This window comes from Rana temporaria, chromosome 11 (assembly GCF_905171775.1).
Source record: "Rana temporaria chromosome 11, aRanTem1.1, whole genome shotgun sequence".
NCBI classification, from domain to species: Eukaryota; Metazoa; Chordata; class Amphibia; order Anura; family Ranidae; genus Rana; species Rana temporaria.
The window spans coordinates 7,349,928-7,372,160 of NC_053499.1; the positions used below are offsets into that span (position 1 = coordinate 7,349,928).

At 47.2% G+C, this 22,233-nt stretch overlaps 1 protein-coding gene across 6 annotated transcripts in view; it reads right to left on the reverse strand.

The window, feature by feature from the left end:
* USP47 (ubiquitin specific peptidase 47) overlaps positions 1-22,233 on the reverse strand; it is a 78,111-nt gene that overhangs the window by 11,100 nt on the left and 44,778 nt on the right. For 4 of the 6 annotated variants that reach the window (XR_005744154.1, XM_040327954.1, XM_040327958.1 and 1 more), the window contains 14 exons: positions 21,929-22,093; positions 19,930-20,058; positions 19,257-19,333; positions 19,098-19,153; positions 17,219-17,331; positions 17,005-17,109; positions 12,918-13,125; positions 11,444-11,559; positions 11,071-11,190; positions 7,917-8,697; positions 3,169-3,344; positions 1,770-1,850; positions 1,566-1,681; positions 121-239 (listed from right to left, as the gene is read on the reverse strand). Coding sequence is in view for 5 of the 6 variants with exons in the window: in XM_040327954.1 (XP_040183888.1) it covers positions 121-239; positions 1,566-1,681; positions 1,770-1,850; positions 3,169-3,344; positions 7,917-8,697; positions 11,071-11,190; positions 11,444-11,559; positions 12,918-13,125; positions 17,005-17,109; positions 17,219-17,331; positions 19,098-19,153; positions 19,257-19,333; positions 19,930-20,058; positions 21,929-22,093 (2,362 nt within the window). In the remaining variant the exon portion in view is untranslated. The remainder of the gene's footprint in view (positions 1-120; positions 240-1,565; positions 1,682-1,769; positions 1,851-3,168; positions 3,345-7,916; positions 8,698-11,070; positions 11,191-11,443; positions 11,560-12,917; positions 13,126-17,004; positions 17,110-17,218; positions 17,332-19,097; positions 19,154-19,256; positions 19,334-19,929; positions 20,059-21,928; positions 22,094-22,233) is intronic. The other 2 variants (XM_040327956.1, XM_040327957.1) reach the window with 2 other exon arrangements.

Below are 22,233 nucleotides of genomic sequence, written 5' to 3' on the forward strand. Positions count from 1 at the left end.
AGTGTGAACTGCCTCCGGGAGACATGCGAGGCAGGAACCAGCTCTGGAATCTCGCCAGTTCCCGCATCGCACGAGTGTGAACCTAGGCTGACTCTTCAGAAATCAGAACACACACTTTACCTTCCAGGACCTCAAGGAAGACCTCCCAGTTGCTTGAAATACTGATCTCATTCTCGTAGACATGGTAATCGAGGAATACTGTGCCGGGGTTCTTCCAGGTCTTTTTTCTTAATCGGAACCTGCAGAAAACAGACATTTAGATGGGACTCTCTCAAAACTTAAAAGGAGCCATACAAACAAATGTGATTCACGTAGAGACAGATTCCACCTCCAGCAGTGTGACAAAATCTTCTAAATCAGACCTCAAAAATCCACTCGCCTGCTCGCATTTTGCGAGTGTATTCTAAGGTCTGGCGAGGAAGGGCTGCCTGGGAGTCGGGGGGGGGGGGGGGGGGGGGCGAGCAGCGAGCGTGTGTCAATGGGAGTCCTTCTCCCAGCGATCACTGAGGCCAGGAGAGAGAGAGAGAGAGAGAGAGAGAGAGAGAGAGAGAGAGAGAGAGAGAGAGAGAGAGAGAGAGAGAGAGAGAGAGAGAGAGAGAGAGAGAGAGAGACCCAGGTGTACAGAGGGGGAACAGAGATAACGGCTTTTATTTCAATAGCCGTGTTCCTCGCCGCTCGCTGAAAGATACAGCCCCGCCCCCCTGGTCCCGGGACTTTGATTGACAGATCACCCGTCACTGGGATAGGACGGGTGATCTGTCTATCAAGTTCACCCTCCAGAGGGCGGGGCTGTATATGACGTTGCACGCCGGGAACACGGAGGACTCGAGGAACCAGGAGGCGGCTGACCGCCCGGGAGAAGGGAAGAGACCGGAGAGGAGGAGCCTGCCTTACAGTATATGACAGCGGCACCAAACACTCGGTCCGTGCACACACAAAGGACATGCCATTCTCTCTGCTCTGCCAGCAGTTTTCTTGCCGAGAAAACCAAGCGTGTGTACGAGGCTTGATTTGTGAGCCCTGGTATAGCGATACATTACAGCACCATCTTGTGGTCACTTTCCATATAGCGCTCTGGTTTGTGTTTTTATTTATTTTTTGGATCATCATTCCACAACTCCTAGTGGAATAAATAGTCTGAGCAGCTGGGTTAGTGACCATCCTGTTTTTGGCTACATACCCTAAATTACAAGCTGGTAGCGCCTAGAAGTTGATAGTTAATGCACATTGTGAGAAGCTCACAGTGTGCAGTGAAATTGGGGGAAGCCATTTCAGTCCAGGAGAGGAGCTGCTACAACTGTGCAAGACCTGAAGAGAAGGCCAGAGGTCAGATTTAATACACAGGGTACCTATGACACCAGAGTAACAGAGCACTATGTTATTTTCGAAAAAGAGACCATGGTGGGAAGTGGCTTGCTTTAAGACTTTCTATCTGTAATTGAAACATCTCCAAATGACAGGTCCTATTTTTTTAATAAACTTTACTCATTACAAAAAACTTCAGCCCATGTGCATGCCTGAACCAGACACAAAGGAGAGGAAAGCCTTGAGAGAAGGGTAGGTACCTGTCCACGGAGAGGTCCAGGACACACTGCTCCCTGAGTTGAGGAATCAGCTCTTCCTTGGACTGTCGGACACTCATGCCTTTGGCGAACACCGCGTCCAGCAGGAACTTGCATGGCTAAAAAACAAACCAGAAAGGCAGAGGATGAATATTCCATGCAGGCGCGGCACTGCGGGGTCAGGAGGTCTCTGTGTAATGCTCCTACCTCGGGGTCGTTTGTTAGGAGCTGGAACACCTTCACTCTGTACTCTCCTTTCTTCAAGGCCCTTCCCAGCCGGATGGTGATCTAGAAATACAAAAACAAGCAAAAAAATATGACAAAGCTTTTACCCTTTCCTATACAAAGACTCTGCAACACATAATTTAATGAAAAAAAAAAAAGCGGGGAGAAAAAGGGGGCATTTGGACGGGCTCACTCTCAAGCCAGCTGTGTGTGTCCATAGGCACACAGAGCGTGGCTCAGCCCTGCCCCCCCACTTCCTCCTCCCTGCCAGCGGCTCCTGCTGCTGTCTCTGAGCCTATAAGGCAAGAGAAAGCAGAGAGCCATTGCTTTTGTGCACATCACTGAATCGAAATTGGACTTCGGTATTTGTGGGGGAGGGGGGGCTAGGAGCTGCACTCAGGTTTCTTAACCTTAATGCAGAGAATGCATTAAGGAAATGAAAACCTTCAGCCTTTAGAGACACTTTAACATGGCACCCCCCTACCCCTGCATCCCTATGCACAGTGGCGGCCCTCCCCCTAATTACATGCAGGGCGCCAAACGCATGGATTCCAATAGGGAATTACAGCCTGAGACGTGATTACAGCCTGAGGTTCTAATAGGCTTAGCCCATTACGGACGACCTGACTTACGGACAGACCAGATCGAGAGGGTTGTTGTGGGCGACTCGAGAGGGGTCCTTTCGGATGACCCAACCTGACCAGACCAAGGAGGATGTTGCATGTGACCCGACCTACTGACAGACCAGATCGGCAGTTTCTGTGGGCAAGCCGGGGGGGGGGGGGGGTTTTGGTGTTTCGCCCCCCCCCCGGATGATCCAACCTGACTAGACCGGACCGGTGTTGCAGATAACCCGACCTACCGACAGAGCAGTTTTTGTTGCGGATAACCCAACCTACTGACAGACCAGACCGGATCGGGGGTTGTTATGGGCGACCTGACCGGGGGTGGGGGTTGGGGGGGTGTGGTTGCACTGCCCCCCCAAAAAATTAGCACTAGCCGCCACTGCCTATGCATGAGTGCTTAAAGGGTGTGATTTTACTATGATCACACAGTCAGTCCAAGCGCTGCCATAGGAAACACGGCACCCTCGTGATGCGATCACTTGGCATGTACCAAAGATGGAAGCGCAGAAGACCAGAATTTGGCCGGGGATGCCACGTCCTTTTCAGCAGGAAGTCTAAACTGACATCGAGCCATGAGCATTTCTTGGAGAGGTGGTAAGCAAGGGATGACATTTTAGAAAATCCTAAGCATGCAATGAGTACCGTTGCCATGGTTTCAAGGGCAGATGTAAATTATAATTTTTTCTATAAAAAAATTGTGGCAACCCATAGACTGAAATGGAAACTTCAACAAAGACATTGACCCAACTTCCTACCTTGTTGTCATCGGAGAAGGAGGAGAGCGTTTCGTTCAGCCGCACACTTTCAAACTCCTGATTGCTGGCATAGACCCGGAAGACTTTGAACTGGGAGGAGGCCACGCCCACAAAAGGCTCCAGCTGCTGTTTGAAAGCAGAGAGGGTGATTCTTTTATCTACATTCACCAATAAACCTGCAGAGAGACGAGCCGGGTCAGGAACACACAACACAACACATTTCTGGGCTTCACACGTCTAATCACACCCCCGACAGAACATCGAGGTACTCTACAATATCTGCAGGTGACCCTTTTCAGTGTGTCACCAGGACTGGAAGTGAGGGGGAATGTTTGCTATGGGGGTGCAGACAGTTTTTTTTTCACCGATCACATGCCGACAGTGGCTTTGTTTACTTCCCGGGTACTGGACGTGACGTCATAACGCCGCGCCCGGGTCTCCGACGGTCACCAGTCATCTCTATGCTTTCCAGGCAGCGCCGACCGATTGGCTCTCCGAGCCCCCCGATGGCACGGGAGAGCCCGGAGAAGCACCGGATGGGTGCGCGTCTCCTCCCGCTGCCTATAAGAACGATCAAGCGGCGGAACCGCTGCTTTGATCGTTATCGTGCACAGAATCGGTGGCTGAAGACGGTGATATCTGAATGATGCCTGTAGCTGTACCCATCATTCAGATATCACCGCACAAAGTCGAGGACGTCATAGGACGTCCTCCCCTGGACAAGTGGTCAAAGTGATACTAAACTCCGCCCCCTGCATTCACTATATCTGGTCTCCCACAGTACACAGAATATGGAAATGCAATTATTTTACTAAATATAAACTGCTAAATACCTTTTTTCATCAGCAGTATATAGCAGTCTTGTGACTTTTATCAATGTCTGGTTAAAGCTTGTAGGAGGAGTCTTCATTCTCCTCTGACTGTCCTATGAGGCTGCATGACCCCTGACCCTCTGTCTGGACAGTGCCGATTGGCCCTGTGCAGATCACATGCACCCTCCCAAGAAGGAAAAAAAAAAAAAACTGAGCATGTGCAGCCTGACTCCATAGACTCTGTTCTATCAGCAGATAGATTGGGGACTGTGGAAGAAGGCCAGGATCAGAGAAGAGAGGATCAAACAGCCATTTTACACAATGCAGAGGATTAACCCCTCAGATTCCACAGTGAGTATAAAACATGTTTTACTTCATATACAGACTGATTTTTACTTTTGTGGGTTTAGTAACACTTTAAATACATAATACAGCGAACAAGGCCTGAGACAGCAAGAAGAGCTGTGACAATGTGCCCAGTACAGAAATCCACAGCGAGCCGACTCCACTTTGGTGTACTCAGGGAATGACTTCTGATTGGCTGGGAGAAACCAAATCCCAAAAATATACACATTTTATATATAAAAAAGGTGCAAAGGTTAGATGGATTATCCCACATGTAACGGAATGGCCCGTGATACCCAGAGGCTCTTGAAGGATTCGGGGTACTCCTGTGCCAGCTTCACTAATGACTCTAGGGTCTAGGGTCATCCTATGTCCAATAGGGGTATAGGATGACTGAGAAATGATATCTCGGATTACATGAGATGGGACAGTAATGATAATTCATGTATTGCAGGATATCTTGGAATATTACAGGTGGTTAATTCTGACCCCAACAGGTCAATAGCAGAGTGACTCATTCATGTGGGGACACATAGACTGTTGAGTTGTTAATTGAGTCTGGCTCCTAAGATATTTCATTGTGTGAAAGTCTATTGATGATCGATGTGTTGGCAGTCTGAAAGGTCAGATGGCCGACTTTTCAGCTGTAGTGGATTAGCATGTCAATTACGTCCACAAAAGGAATGTATATTGTGTATCAGGTGAGAATAGCTTATCGCGGAGTCAGAACGTCTGGGTAAATGACTAGTAAATAGTTCATGTAGATTATCTGAATGTCATTATCTAAAGGAATGTGTATTGAGCACCCATTGTGTCATGTTGTGGGTGGAGTTAAGCCATGGTTTCTTCAGGCTTCTAACTGTATATAACAAGCCTGAGTTTACCATTAAAGTATCCATTCTGTTTGGAACCAGAGAACAGAGCTGCGTGTGTCTCATTTGTCTGGGGAATTCTTATGGATCCTCTGTACCGGGTTGTGGCGTGTCGGAAGCGGTCGTGGGTTGGTGGAATGGAATATCATAACGGCGTTAACCCCTGACCGTTACACCACACATCCAATCTAAGTCTAAACTTGCTGGGATACCCCAAGATACAAACATGCGATGCCACACAATGCCTGCCTGGTACCCTCAGCTTAATCCCTTAGGCCCCTTTCACACGAGTGGACTGATCGGGTCTGCTTTTCCGTTTTTCAGGCGGACCCGATGGGACCACCCATTGTTCTCTATAGAGAAGCGGGTGTCATCGGACATGTGTCCACTGACAGCCACCGGCATCCGATCAAAACACACGGATCGGGATCGACAGTCAGATGGAAAGGGACAGGTGGTCTGTTTCCATTCGAATGGCCCATAGAGAACAGGGGGCTGTGTCCTTGTCCGCTCTGCACAGAGAAGTGGACACGGACCTGACATCCCCCTGCTCCGTGGGGGGATCAGCTGAGAAATCCCCTGCTGAGCAGGCGAATACGCTCAACTGATTCCGCGCCATCTGAAAGAGGCCTTTAAGTCCAAGTAAAGGCAATTCAAAACTCAAATTCTACTCTCAGACACATTCTAAGCCTCATCTATCTAGCCCTGTAAAGAAACAAAATCGCTATACTTACCTGTTCTGCCGGTCCCACACTGAGCTGGCAGCAGAGGCTTTAGGAGCAGTGTGTAGTAGAGTCAGCCGACAACGGAACCCCCATATAGTATCTCTATGGGTGACACTCACTTCCCAGGCACACAGAGGGTGGTGCTGGACACCGAAGCGGCTGCAGAACAGGTAAGGATAGTCTTTTTTTCTTAACAGGGCTAAAAAGATTAGGCTTAGAATGTGGCTGAGAGTAGGATTAGAAGTAGTTGGGATTTGCATTTTCTTCCACTTTAATTCCTCATGTAACACAATCTCCCTTCTGGGCTGCAGGGAACCAATAAGAATACACCCAACCTGGTATAGACTGAATAGGAGAGGGCTTAAAGGACAAGTATAGTCAAAGCTTTTTTTGGCTAGGACGTCTATGGATCACAAGAGTGCAATTAGTTCTGCAGGCTTGTGACCCATTTTCAGCCGACAGCGGGCTGACGTCATAAAGCCGTTCTAGGGATCCACCCAGAACCCTGTACCGGTGTTTCGTCAGATTTGGCGACCCTGTCAGAATTGGTAACGGAAATGACGTTCTGTCGCCGCCATCTTTGTACACCCCGCACTCCTCCATTGTAAGGATAATCTGAGAAGGGGAAAGCGGACATCTTATTACGCCCCCCGGAGTTTTGCATTTTACACTTGTATTTAACAGGAAAGTGAGTATATATAGTGAAATCCAGTACTTAGAACTCTGACTGCTCACCTCACAGGTTTGCTAATCTTAAAGAAGTTTGCTGCTTTAAAAGTTCAACATCCAACCAGTCACACGGACTTCCAAGTACTGGATTTCACTAAATAAACTCACTTTTCCTGTAAAACGGAAAACTCCGGTGGGTGTAACAAGATGGTGGCGACAGAACGTCCCTTCTGTTACCGATTCTGACGGGTCACCAAATCTGACGAAACACCGGCACCTGCTTTTTAGCAATCCACCGAGAGCCTAAGCTAGCCGCTCCCGCCCCCTCCACGGCTTAGCGCTCCAGTGGGCGCTGGAGGGGCAGAGCAGAGAGCCGGAGCCTGGCAGTCCCAGCTCTAAGAGCAGAGGGGGGGGGATGAGCAATCGCGGTCTTGGATTGCTCAGTTCTCTGCGCAGAGCCAGCAGGGGAAAAGATGCAGCAAAGGATCAATGCGGCTTCCGTCTAGGTTAGTGATGGTGAACCTCGGCAACCCAGATGTTTTGGAACTAAATTTCCCATGATGCTCAACTACTCTGCAGAGTGCATGAGTATCTTGGGAAATGTAGTTTGAAAACATCTGGGGTGCCAAGGTTGGCCATCACAAAAGCCAATACTTCTCTTCTAAGAATACAGAAAAACCTTGGTTTGAGAGCGTTTTGCAAGACAAGCTAAATTTTTAAATACATGTTGACTTGATATACAAGCGATGTCTTGATATACAAGTAGCATCATGTCACAACTGAGTATAAAAGAGAAGAGAGGAGCCTCTAAGTGTAGCAATAAGGTTACATTTAATGAAGGTACAACATTTAGCAACTTATTGCTACACTTAGAGGCGCCTCTCTTCTCTTTTATACTCTGGAGCTCCTTATGGATTTTTCTTCTAAATCCCCTTGTGGAGGCTTTCATTTGTGGACGGACATTTTATGGTCACATTGCTATAATCTTTTTACATGGACTATAAACTGAAGGACTTCTGAATAAATGGTTGTGGAACGAATCATTTGAGTTTCCATTATTCCTTATAGGGAAATTTGCTTTGATATACAAGTGCTTTGGATTACAAGCATGTTTCTGGAACAAATTACACTCGCAATCCAAGGTTTTACTGTATATCGATAACTTTGCTGCCATTTTGTTGGCTGCCCAATAATATAAAGCTAACAAAAGGCGTGATTTGTCTCCAGGTTTGTACAAGTCAGAGAACGCGCCTCAGAAATACATGGATTTTGATCAATGCAAAGATACTTTAAAGAACTCCTTTCTCCATGGTGCACAAACTTACGAAACGTACATTTCTGCCCATCCCCAGATCCTTCCTCCCCAGAATGCATCTCTGCTTTGAAATACACAAACTGGGTCTCCTCTCGGCTCTTGCCGCTCTCGTCGTACTCGCTGTCCGTCCCGGAATCCTCCTCGGCCGTGTCCCAGGTCTCCTTCTTGCCTTCGTTGGCTTTGGATCTGCGGCTGCTGGTGATGCTGTGGGAGTCGAGCCCGTTGGCTAGTGGTATGGGGGCGTTGTCCGCATTGCACAGGGTGTCGCTGCTATGGCTTGAGCTAAGGATATCGCTGTCCACAGAACTAGTGCTCCGGTCATTATTAATATCAGAGTCCGATCGCTCTTCCGACTGGAAGTTGTTCTCAGAGTCAGCGGGGAGAATCCGGTTCTCCAGGTCTCTGTTGTCGGCTGACCCTGAGGAATCCGCCTCGTTCAGCGGAGAGTCAATGTTTTCAAAGTCACTGCCCTCTGTACTTTTACTGCTGTCCCCGTTCCCCCCTTCCTCCTGCTGCTGGAGGGACAGGGACTTGAGTTTTTCAGTGCTTTCTTCCAGAATGGCGTCCACGGACTTCCCGTCTGCTTTCCCCCTCTCGCACAACGCCGCCTGGCTTTCGGAGTTCCTGCAAGGTTTCGTGCAGGAGGAGCGCAGAGCCTGAGGGCCCGGGGCGTGCTCTGGGAGGGACACGTACAGTCTAATGGTATTAGCGTGACGATCAAGAAGCTTCCACAGGTGAGACTCCGGAAACGGCAGCTGGTGGTCTGTGGAGTTCGAGCTCTCGACAAACACCTGCATAAAACAAATGAATCAGTGGCATTCAAAACAAATTGTACAATATAGTAAATGCTTAAGGCCCCATTCACATGGGCCGGCAAAACAGAACGCTATATGGGCCACCCGACATGTCCTTAGCAACCAATGACGTCACTGTTACTAGGATACGGGCGGCCGGCCTACACAGCTTTCTGTTTTGCAGACAATAGCACAGAGAGGAGGAAAAGGCCGGGAGCAGGTGCGGGCTAAAGTGATACTACAGTAATTTGTTTCTTTAAAAATAACAAACATGCTCCATGTAATGGTTTTGCACAGAGCAGCCCGGATCCTCCTCTTCGAGTCCCTCACCAGCTCTCTTTGCCCCTTCCTCCTGTTAAGTTCCCCCCACAGCAAGCAGCTTGCTATGGGCGCACCCAAGCCAAGCCCCTGTGTCCATTAACATGGAGCAGCGGTTCGGCCCCACCCCTGCTCTCTCCTGATTGGCTGACATTGATTGACAGCAGCAGGAGCCAATGGCGCTGCTGCTGTGTCTCAACCAAATGAGGAGGGAGAGTCCCAGATGGCAGAGACACTCGTGGATTGAGATGAGTTTCGGTAAGTATTAGGGGGGCTGCTGCAAACGGAAGGCTTTTATTTTTTTAATGCATGAAGATAAAAACCTTCTGCCTTTACAATCACTTAAGCTATCTCCCTCCTCTATCACAAGAGTTAACAGGAGTTCTCAAATCGGCCGTTGCTCCGGCACCCCTGAGGACTCGTCGTGGCACCCTGGTTGAAAAACACTGTGCTACAGGTTTGGATTGAGACCGGAGACATGCTACATATATATTTTACTTTCTGCTAAAATACATATTCAAATTCTAATATATATAAAAAATAGTTTAGGCCAATATGTATTCTGCTATATATATATATATATATATATATATATATATATATATTGGGGGTCTCTGCCCCCGAGATCTGGGTGGAAAAGGGTCAGGGCTCAGCTCTGGATAGCAATAACGGGGCTGCAGAGGTCGCAGTGTACGTCGCTAGTTACTGGATTTACTTTTTTCAAGATCATGGATTTGGAAGGGGTCGTCCCTCTGGATTGCTGTCGGCTAGTAAAATACGATGAAATATTATATATATATATATATAATATATATATATATATATATATATATATATATATATATATATATATATATATATATATATATATATATATATATATATATATATATATATATATATATATATATATATATATATATATATATATATATATATATATATATATATATTGCAAAATGTATAGCATCTACAAAATAGGCAATATTTTTATGGCATTTTAATTACTAGTAATGATGGTGATGAGCGATTTTTAGCGGGACTGAGACAATGCAGCGGACAGATCAGAAACTTTTGATACTTTCTTGGGACCAGTGACATTTATACAGCGATCAGTGAAAAAAACAAAAAAATGCACAGATTACTGTATAGATGACACTGGCAGAGAAGGGGTTAACACTAGGAGGTGATCAAGGGGTTAAAAGTATTACCTAGGGAGGATTTTCTAACTGTATGGGGGATGGGCTGCCTGGGAGAAGAGAGATCGCTGTTCATGATCACTAGGAACAGCAGATCTCTCTCTCTCCTCCCCTGTTAAAGTGGAGGTTCACCCGGAAATTGCTATTTTTAACATTAGATTGATGCTCGTTTTGTCTAGGGGAATCGGCTAGTTTATTTAAAAACGAAGCCGTACTTACCTTTTTAGAGAGCGATCTTCTCCGCCGCTTCCGGGTATGGGCTGCGGGACTGGGCGTTCCTATTTTGATTGCCAGTCTTCCGAAGGGCTTCCGACGGTCGCATCCATCGCGTCACGATTTTCCGAAAGTAGCCGAATGTCGGTGCGCAGGCGCCGTATAGAGCCGCACCGACGTTCGGCTTCTTTCGGCTACTCGTGACGCGATGGATGCGACCAACGGAAGCCTTTCAATCAAGAAGGAACGCCCAGTCCCGAAGACCCATACCCGGAAGTGGCGGAGAAGATCGCTCTCTACAACGGTAAGTACTGCTCGGATTTTAAAACAACTAGCCGATTCCCCTAGACAAAACGAGCCTCAATCTAAGGGTAAAAAAATGTTATGGGTGAACTCCCGCTTTAAAATGGCAATCTGTTTGTTTACATTGATAGATCCCTGTTCTGGCTCTTTCCCGCAAACACGGGTGGCCCGGCAGACATCAAGTCCATGGGTGTGCTCCAGCGGCGGCCGCGCGTGCAAAAACTACTGCACAGACCGACGTACTGGTACGTCGATTCACGCAGGGGAGCCAACCTTCCACAGTATATCTGGTCGGGAAGTGGCTAGTGAGTAGTAATCCATCTATACATGACCTCACCTTATTGCTTCGGAAGAATCCTTCTGCCTTGAGCGTTTTACTGGGCACGCTGAGCAGTCGTAGGTCATTGTAGCAGCGTTCCAGAACGATGCGCATAGGATCCCATGACAAGTCTATGGTCTGCCATATAACAAGGAAACACAATTGGGAATGAGAAAATATTAAAAGGCATCACTGCAACCCCCCAGCATAACAGAACAATCCAGCAATACACATACACACTGATGACTGAGCGACCCCCCCCCCCCCACCCCCGATGTAACAGAAGAAGATCATTTGCTCAGAAAATCCGATGTTTAGCATGTGGACACAGTACTGGAATAAAGACACAGGACATTGCAATCTGAAGAACTACTACTCCACCAATCCTAACCTTGGAGATGAGCTGCTTGAACTCCTGGATTGTCTGGCTTAGATAAGCGCGAACACTGACCGGTGCGACGATCGTCTCTCCCTTCAGATCCACCACGTACACCTTCACCATCACCTCTGCACAGTCACAACAAAGATTTTACATATCCACCACAAGTGACAAAGCAAAAAAAAAAAAAACTTATAAAAACTAGTACACAAACGTTTACTAAAAAAACTCCCTAAACCTTTTCGCTGTTTAGCGTTGTTTGCACACGTTTACACAAAACCCCCAAACATTTTATATTTTCTGAAAGCAGACACCTTAGAGAATAAAACGGTGGAAGTTCCAACTTTTTATGTCACACAATATTACCGCAAAGCTAAAGTGTTAAAAAACACACCTAATTTTAGGCTAAACGCAATAAACCAGCCAAATTTGGGGAGGAGAAGGAAGAAGGAAGAAGGGAGGAGGAAGAAGGAAGAAGTGAGGAGGAAGAAGGGAGGGAGGAAGAAGGGAGGAGGAAGAGGAAGAAGGAGGAAGAGGAAGAGGGAAGGAAAAGGAAAAGGAAAAGGAGGAGGAAGAGGAAGGAGAAGGAAGAAGGAGGAGGAAGAGGAAGAGGAAGAGGAAGAAAAAGAAGAAGAAGAAGAAAAAAAAAAAGAAAAAGAAAAAGAAAAAGAAAAAGAAAAAGAAAAAGAAAAAGAGGAGGAGGAGGAGGAAGGAAAGAAAGAAAGGAAAGAAAGAAAAGAAAGAAAGGAAAGAAAGGAAATAAAGAAAAGAAAGAAAGAAAGAAAAGAAAGAAAAGAAAGAAAAGAAAGAAAAGAAAAAAAAGAAAGAAAGAAAGAAAGAAAAGAAAGAAAAGAAAAAAAAAAAAAAAAAAGAAAAAAAAAAAAAAAAGAAAAAAAAGAAAAAAAAAGAAGGAAAGAAAGAAAAAAAAAAAAAGGAAGGAATGAGGAAAAAGAAGGAAGAAGGGAAAAGGGAGGAAAAAGAAGGAAGGAAGGAAGGAAGGAAGGAAGGGAAAAAGGAAGAAGAAGGAAAATGAAGGAAGAAGGAAAATGAAGGAAGAAGGAAAATGAAGGAAGAAGGAAAATGAAGGAAGAAGGAAAATGAAGGAAGAAGGAAAATGAAGGAAGGAAAATGAAGGAAGGAAAAAGAAGGAAGGAAAAAGAAGGAAGGAAAAAGAAGGAAGGAAAAAGAAGGAAGGAAAAAGAAGGAAGGAAAAAGAAGGAAAGGAAGGAAAAATAAAAAAAGGAAAAAGAAGGAAGAAGGAAGAAGATTGTACCGAGTAAATAGATACCCAATGTGTCCAACCCTAAATTTGCGTGCCCAGGCTACATAAAGCTACCACTGGCCTGTGTGTACCAAGCCATAGCAGCCAGACCTGACAAGGTTTCACTTGCCTAGACAGAACGATCATTTTGATCGGTGAAGCTGCAATCTGGCCCTGGTGCAGCCCCATCCGATATAAGTGGAGCACGTCAGACTGATCACTCACCCCCAGGTTTGTAGGACTGGAACACCTGGTCCGGCCGTTTCGTTTCCAGTAGCAGATCGAACATGTAGGAGGACTTGACCCCGCCCAGCAACAATCCCATTGGCCGATCTTCCTCGTCTTCATACGATCGCTCCAAGTAGTCATGAAATTCATCGTATTTTACTAGCCGACAGCAATCCAGAGGGACGACCCCTTCCAAATCCACAATCTGAAAAAAAAAAAAAAAAAAGAAGTCAATCCAGTAACCAGCGACGCACACTGCGACCTCTGCAGCCCTGTTACCGCCTTCCAGCTCTCAGAGCCCCGACCCTTCTCCACCCAGATCTCCGGGGCAGAGACCGACTCTCACACATCTCCATTATAAGCTTTACTGGCATGGAGCTGGGAGGTAAAAGCAGACCCCCGTTTAGACCCTCCCCTGTTTGGCCATCAGGACTAACACTGGTTCCCCTCTCCTGCCTATGACTCCCTAAGGTCTTGCGGCGGACAAATCGAAAGCGTGCGCACGGGAGCAGACAGTCACGGCATTCGCCTATACGGCACGGCACATTCGCTGTGAAGAAACAGCCCTCCAGGCCGTTTATTCACAGCGAATGCGCCGATTAAAAATCATCACGGCGCACATTTAGGAGATATTAACATGGGTGTTCAGACCCATGCGATCGGATTCCATCAGCGTCCACAGTCCACACTGCATTCTGTGAACCAGTTGGGGGGGTGTCATTAAAGTGGAGTTCCACCCAAATATGGAACTTCCGCTTTTCCGGTACATCTATATACAGGCATTTGCTCCCACTTCCGGCGATAGATCGCCGCAGATTCCGCTGTGATGTCCGGTCCCTCCGCCATCGCCCCAAAACCCCCTCATCCCCGGCCTCTGGGAGACACGCAGGTCCCAGAAGACGACAGAGACCAGTAAGAACGCGCAGCGCGACTCGCGCTTTCCCAGATGGGCAACCAGGCTGTGAATCACTTCCCGATTCCCTTACTTAACCACTTAAGACCCGGACCAAAATGCAGCTAAAGGACCTTGCCTCTTTTTGCAATTTGGCACGGCATCGCTTTAACTGACAATTGCGCGGCCGTGCGACGTGGCTCCCAAACAAAATTGGCGTCCTTTTTTTCCCACAAATAGAGCTTCCTTTTGGTGGTATTTGATCACCTCTGCGGTTTTTATTTTTTTGCGCTACAAACAAAAATAGAGCAACAATTTGGAAAAAAATTTTTTTTATTTTTTTTCGATTTTTTTTACATTTTGCTGTAATAAATATCACCCAAAAATATATAAAAACATTTTTTTCCCTCAGTTTAGGCCGATACGTATTCTTCTACCTATTTTTGGTAAAAAAAAAAAAATCGCAATAAGCGTTTATCGATTGGTTTGCGCAAAATTTATAGCGTTTACAAAATAGGGAATAGTTTTATTGCATTTTTATGATTTTTTTTTTTTTACTACTAATGGTGGCGATCAGCGATTTTTTCTGTGACTGCGACATTATGGCGGACACATCGGACAATTTTGACACATTTTTGGGACCATTGTCATTTTTACAGCAAAAAATGCATTGTTTACTGTGAAAATTACAATTGCAGTTTGGGAGTTAACCACAAGGGCCTTGAAGGGGTTAAGTGTGACCTCATCTGTGTTTCTAACTGTAGGGGGTGTGGCTGTAGGTGTGAAGTCATCGATTGTGTATCCCTATAAAAGGGAACACACGATCGATGACGGCGCCACAGTGAAGAACGGGGAAGCTGTGTTTACACACACCTCTCCCTGTTCTTCAGCTCCGGGGACCGATTGCGGGACTCCAGCGGCGATCGGGTCCGCGGGTCCCGGAGCTTCGGCCCGGGTCGTGGGCGCGCGCCCGCGACCCACGGCTGGGCACTTAAAGAGGACGTACCTGTACGTGCTTGTGCCCAGCCGTGCCATTCTGCCAACGTAAATGTGCAGGAGGCGGTCCTTAAGTGGTTAAAAATCCGGCTCCTCCAACCGGAAGCTGAGGGACAGATCGGCTTAGGGTGAGGACATCGCGGGCGCCCAGGACAGGTAAGTGTCCTAATAATATAAAAGTCAGCAGCTGCAGTATTTGTAGCTGCCGACTTATTTTATTCGGTGGCACTCCGCTTTCACAGTTCTGCGATTTCTGCGATTCAGATGTGACGCGGGAACCTGCACAGGATTCGCTGTGGATCCCGCATCGCACCCGTGTGAATCCAGCCTAAACATTTACTAGAAGCTGCAGTTCTATCACTGTTGTGTACCATTCAGGACTGCTAAGGCATGTAGTTCTCTATCACCTCTTGGCTGCTATTTGGACATTGGAACTTGAGGACTTAAGCTCATTAGCTCCTCTGTGTGTTTAGCCTCCATATGTCCTCTCCCTGAGCTCCTAATTCCTCACACTCATCATCTGAGGGGTAATTAACACGAGAAGAGAGAGCACAGAACTGTGTAAAGAAGAACAGACCGCCTAATACCAATTACAGGATTAGAGGCTCTCATCTCCCTGTGTTGAGCAATAACCGAGTTTCCACACACCAAAAAACTAAATTGCCATTTCTTTGCGACTCCTGTGCATTAAAATCTCATTCCCCGCTCACGTGATCTGCGACCCACTTTGCATGGATGTTAGTACAGAGCCTGAAGTGAAATTACAGCCATCTCTAGCAACAGAAGTTCTATAATTAGGGAGATACTTTTGGAGAAACCTGAAGACTAAATGAAGGCCGTGGGTGTTTATCATTTTATTAACCGCTTGCCGACCGTATTACTTACATATATGTACCTAGTACTTGATTCTGCATTGCCGGTGTTCTGCTGAGATGTGTCCCTCTGGTGGATAATGCCCGCCCTGGACTGCGCAGGCGCAGCGCTCTAGCAAACGGAGCCGCCGAAAACTGCCGAACATGAAGAGCTGTGAATCAGCTATAGACTGCGCCTGGGCAATGAACAGGACATTGTGACAGACGTTGCCGCATGTTCTCGATGCTCGCTCCACTCTGCAAGGGGCAGGTGTAAGGTTGTCCCGATACTAGCATCGGTGCCGATACCGAGCATTTGCCCGAGTACTTGTACCCGGGCAAATGCTCCGATGTCCAATCCGATACTTTGTCAATGATGCTCCGATCCCCTTCCGTGCTCCGCTCCTGTCCCCCATGTACTTCTCCGGTCCCCTGCCATGCTCCGCTGCCCCTCTGTCAGGATGGAGAGCGGAGAAAGGAGCCCTTTTCCGACTTAACAGTCAGTGATCACCGACTGTCCATTCATAACTGAGCAAAATAACTGTGTTACAATGTCTCAGTTTATGATTGGAGAGTAGCCGCTGTCTCCTTTCCATTCATCTACAGTGTAGCCGAGACTCCAGAGAAAGGGACTGGGGAATCTGTGTCCTCAGTCACTTTCTATGTCTCAAAGAGGAGATATCAGGGGTCTTTTAAGACCTCCAATATCTCACCAAACCCCCCCCCCCCCCCAACAAGGCTGATAAAAACAAAAAAAGAATTGTAATAAATAAGTTTAAAAGGTTAAACTGTAAAAAAAAAAAAAAAAAAACCACACACCGACATCAGCGCGTGGCACAATATCGTGCTCATTGCGCCGTGTACAGGCGATTTACAGCTGTGTTCATCTTCAGAGGTCCGTTGTGCTCTGTATTGCGCAAGCGATGCGCCTGCGCAGTACAGAGTGGGCATTATCCGCCAGGGGACAATTCTCTGCAGGACACTGGGTCTGGGACGCACATGCGCACCGCCAGCAACCAGCTGTGATTATACACAGCAGAAGCCGATCTGTGGGTTCCCGTGGACTTGATGTCTGCCGGCACCCACCGATCATTAGGCAGAGTCAGAACGGTGATCTGCCTATGTAAAACAATACAATACTTTACGTCACACTGCCACAAAGACCACTTTTATCTGAAAGCGGACCACCCACAGCTTTTAAAAATACTGGGGTTATGGCAGTTATCTACTACCATAATAACGGGATTCAAAGTACCGACGTATAACGGCGATGGGCGGTCCGGAAGTGGTTAGAAGTGGAGTTTTATTTGAAAATCGCTTATCTGTGATCTACAGTGGGCAGTACCTTCCATGCCATCTCCACTGCCTCCTTCATGGTCTTATCCTTGTGTACCTCCAGCTTGTTCTCCATCAGGATCTGCTTGATGGGATGCATGCAGAAGAGCTTCAACTGTAAACACAACAGGGATCATTACAAGGGATGGAGTCCACAGACCGGTCATAAAATCGGGGGGGGGGGGGGGGGGGGGGGGGATAAAGCCAGAGACAGGGGGCCGTACTTTACAAGTATTCCGCTCGATCTCTCGCTGGCGTTTCTCCTCTTCTTCCTGCTCCTTCTCTCTCTGCATCAAACGCATGATGTGTTCCGGAAATTCGCTCACCTCCAGGAATTCTGGAAAAAAAACACAAGATGTCTCATAACACCTTCTGAATCACCTGATAGAATGCAATGCGAGGAGCTCTAGGAGGCTTTCTAGACAAATGTGAAATTAAAGGGAGATTTAGGGAGGTCACTACTGGGCGGCTCTCCTTGCTGGAGGCTCTAATAAGGAGGAAGCAAAGTCTTGCCTCTACCAAGATGGCCGTCTCCAAACCAAGAGACAGTGCAGAACAATTCATCAGTATATAGCATGCATTAAAAGGTGAAAAACCTTGAGGGCTTACAACCCCTTTAACCACTAGCCTACTGCCTGTCGTCATGACAGCGGGACGATAAGGCTCTCGTTCTGGGCCAACGTCATAAGACGTCTTCGCCTTCCCGAGCCTCTAGGAGGCACGCGCGCCACGTCACTGGGGACCCGATGCGGGTGTCGGGCAGCCGCTGTGTCCATCGGGCACCCACGATTGCCCAATAACTGAGCGGGTCCATGGATCTGTGTGTGTAAACACATAGATCCACGTCCTGTCAGGGAGAGGAGATCGATGCTGTGTCTCTTGTACATAGGGGCACTGATCGATCACCTCCCCCAGTCAGTCCCCTCCACCCACAGTTAGAATCACTCTCTAGGGAACATATTTAACCCCTTGATCGCCCCGTAGTGTTAACCCCTTCCCTGCCAGTCATATTTATACAGTAATCCATGCATTTTTATATTACGGATCGCTGTATAAATGTGAATGGTCCCAAAAATGTGTCAAAAGTGTCCGCCGCAATATCAGTCACGATTAAAAAAAAAAAAAAAAAAAAAAAAAAAAAAAAAGCAGCTATAAATCTATCCCCTATCTTGTAGATGCTTTAACTTTTTCCGCAAACCGATCAATATGCAATTTTTTATTGCCAAAAATATGTAGAATACGTATCAACCTAAACTGAGGAAAACATTTTTTTTTTTTTATATACCGTATTTATCGGCGTATACCGCGCACTTTTTTGCCCTGGGCAAAATCGTGGGTGCACGGTATACGCCGATACCCGCGCCGAGTTTGAATACTGCGCCGGCATATACCGAGCGCAGTACACTCGTGTATCGTCGGGCAGTCTCGGCTCTGACGTCCAGGACGTCAGCGCGAGAGTTGCCGAGCCTGTCCGACGATACACGAGTGTACTGCGCTCAGTATATGTCGGCGCAGTATTCAAACTCGGCGCGGGAAACAAGCGGGGAGGACGCCGCAGAAGGACGCCGGACCCGACGAAGAGGACACCCGAAGCCGCTGGACCCGACGAGGCCGCCCCGCAAGACACCAAAACTAAGTACAAAAAAATAATTTTTCCACAGGAATTGGGGCAACTTTAGGGGTGCGCGCTACACGCGGGAGCGCGCTATACCCCGATAAATACGGTATATTTTTTGGTGATATTTATTAAAGCAAAAAAATAATTTTGCCCCCTCTCCCCCCTTCTCAAAATTGTAACTCTTCGTTTGTTTATAGCGCAAAAAATAAAAACCGCAGAGGTGCTCAAAATAATCTCTATTTGCGGGGGGAAAATTATAAAAATGTCATATGAGTACAGTGTTGCATGACCGCGCAATTGTCATTCAAAGAGTGAGCGCTGAAAGCTGAAAAATGGCCTGGGCTGGAAGGGGGTGAAAGTGCCCCGGTATTGAGGTGGTTAAAGTTCCTGCAAAACCTCCTGCAGCCGATGCTTTACCCACAAACCACTAAAGTAACACCACACCTGCCAACAAGGTAACATACAAGACACCAATCACCACTTACTTGCGTTTTTGGCAGGATTCTTCAGCCGATACATGAGCATGTAAGCATTGGTAGAACTGTGGACAGAACAACGGTTATATAGCAGCAGTTTGACAATTTCCCAGTAAATAGATTGGCGGATGTGGAAACATTTTTAGCACAAGAAAGCATTGTACATACCTGGCGAAGGCACTGGAGTAGTATCCTCGGCTTCCTGTAGACCCTCCATAGGTTTTTTTAATGTCCTCTTGGGTTATCTGTATTACCAAAACACAACCCTTATCATTGCAGCAGAGATAAATGAGAGGTATGACCAAATCCTATAACCGCAGAACATGGGGGGGGGGGGATGATGAGCATGGTCAATCAAGAGGCGTCAGGGCTTCGACTCCCAATCAGAATCCTCCTCCTCCTCCTCATTTGAAGGTAATGAGGAGGGGGGAGGAGGAGGGAGGAGGGATTTTTTTTTTTTTTTTTTAACAAATCTTCCTTTCCAGCCGAGTTCTCGGCTTTGTTTACTTCCGCCGGCCGGACACGGCGTCGCACCCAGGCCTCCGAAAGTCATTTGGTCACCAGAAATCTCTATGATCAACGTCCGGCGACGGCCACTTCTTTTTCCGGTTCGCCGATTGCATGGGCAAGCCCGGAGGGGGAGGTCTCTCCCGCCACCTGTAAGAATGATCAAGCGGCTGAACTTTTAAAAAGGATAACTCTGTTGGTTGCAGGCTGGTCGGTAGGTTGAGCTTGGGTTTTCTATGTTTATTTTGTTTTGCATGCGCTGCCCTTCCATGTGCTGCAAAGGCCAGTCATAGGCGGGGGCAATGGCTATTTGTTTGCACTTCTGGAAACTCACCCGGCTGACATGCTGGTCGTTGAAACTATACCACTGGTCATCAGAGAAGGACCTGATGCAGGCATAGTAGTGTCCCCCCGCTGCACTGCCTGAATGGACCATCACGGAAAAAAGTTCATACAAACAACTCTAGAAAAGTAAATTTGTGTACATGTTAATATGCTATAAAAAACACAAATACAAATCTGTGCAATAGGAGAAACAAAAAATGAAATTAAAGCTGAAAGCTGCATGACATCTCCTGGACCGGTGTCCATTATTTACATTTGTCAGGTGTATTGCTCGCCCAGAGACACTCCTGCATCTGAGTGGAGTGAAACCCACACAGCTGCTATGCCCGCCCCTCCGCTTCCCATTGACAGAAGCCTTTGTATTGTGTGAATGTGTTCACATTATACCAAGACTTTTGTAATTGGGCAGGAGGAGGGGCGGTCATAGCAGCTGCAACGGCTCTACTGCCAAAGATGCAGAGGTCAGAAGTATTAGCGTCCCTCTCCCAGAACTACAGAGATAGCCGTCTTCCAGGAGTACTATTAATGCTGTGTGTGTGTATATATATATATATATATATCCCCCCCTCAAAATTACACTCGCCTGCTCTCATTTTGCGAGTAAATTTAGAGGGCTGGCGAGTGTGGGCTGCCTGGGAGCGAGCAAGGAGAGGAGAGTCGCGTCGCCGCCGTCTGGTTGTTCAAAGCGCGGGGAACATTACAGCTTTCAATTCAATAGCTGTGCTCCCTGCCGTGCGATTCATATACAGCCCCTCCCACTTGTCCGGGCACTTTGAGACAGATCACCCAGGATTGGACGGGTGATCTGTCTATCAAAAGTTTCCCGGACAAGGGGGAGGGGGCTGTATAAGACTTGTGGCGGGGAAAACAGCTATGGAATTGAAAGCTGTTCCCCCGCCATTTGAACAACAAGGTGGCGGCTCCGGCTCCTCTCTCTTACCCAGCACAGGTAGGCTGTGATATGGGGACATTTGGCTGCAATGTGGGAACATTTGTCTGCAATGTGGGGACACATGCTGCATTGGTAGACATGGGCAGGCTGCATTTTTGGGCACGGATAAAGTGGTTGTTAATATTTTTATAACTTAATTATGCATAAAACATTTAAGTGTCATTTCATGAGATAATTTATGAGGGCGTGTCTAGGGGCGGGATTAGGGGGCAGGACATGGTAGGGGTTGGGCGGGGCAACTGGTGGGGAGTACGCCTTGAGGCCTGAAATCTGATTACTGTATAAATGCCACTGGCAGGGAAGGAGTTAACACAAGGGGGGCGATTGCATTACTTAGCAAGCGATTCTAATTGTGGGGGGGGGGGGGGGGGGGGGGGGGGACTGACTAGAGGAGACGACCGTTCGGTGTATCTATATACTAGGAACACACAATCTGTCTCCTCTCCCTTGACAGGACATGGATCTGTGTTTATACACACAGATACACATTCCTGCCCTGTCACCAGCGATCGCGGCTGCCGGGCATAGTCTCCAAAGATGCGCGCCCCCTATAGCGCCGAGGACGTCATAGGACGCCCACCCAGGATGAGCGATCCCACCTGTGGACGTCATACCACTGGGAAGTGGTTAAAGTTCACCAAAACACTGTGATCATCTTTAAAGTGGAATTAAACCCATCCATTAAATGGGTTTAAAAAAAAAAAAAAAAAAAGTTACATGCTCGGCATGCCAACTGTCACATTTGCTTGTGTTCTCAACCAAACTGTCAAACCATCAAATGGCTGGTGTCATAATGGATCACATGTGTAGCACCATGGCAGTTGCAGATCAAACAGACCACAATGGCAGCTTCCTTGGCTGAAAAGGATAGGAGGGTTTAGTTCCACTTTACCAATCTAATGAATACAGAGTTGCATTCATTTGTGTCTTTAGCATTTGCCTAGAGTTCCCCTTTATGTTGTGTCTTGTATAATGAAGAGCTACTTGGCTGCAGAATATTTTGCAAACCCAATTTCCTTTGATGGCGGTACCTCACCTTCTCGGAGGACTTGTTCAGCTTTTCCACGCTGCTGTTGCTCTCTAGACAGATTCCCTCATCCAAGGCGTCATCAGTGCAGAAGTCATTGCTCATCTGATCGCTGTGACAGCTTCCTTCGTTCTCTGCTCCGCTGTCTGTGCAGCTCTCCGTCTGAGGAGACTTCTTACAAAGAGGAAACAAGTTGGCATGATTACACAGAAGAGGACAGCTACAGGATCACACAAAAGTAAGTACACCCTCACAATTTATTTGTAAATATTTCCTTGTATCTTTTCATGTGACAACACTGAAGAAATGACACT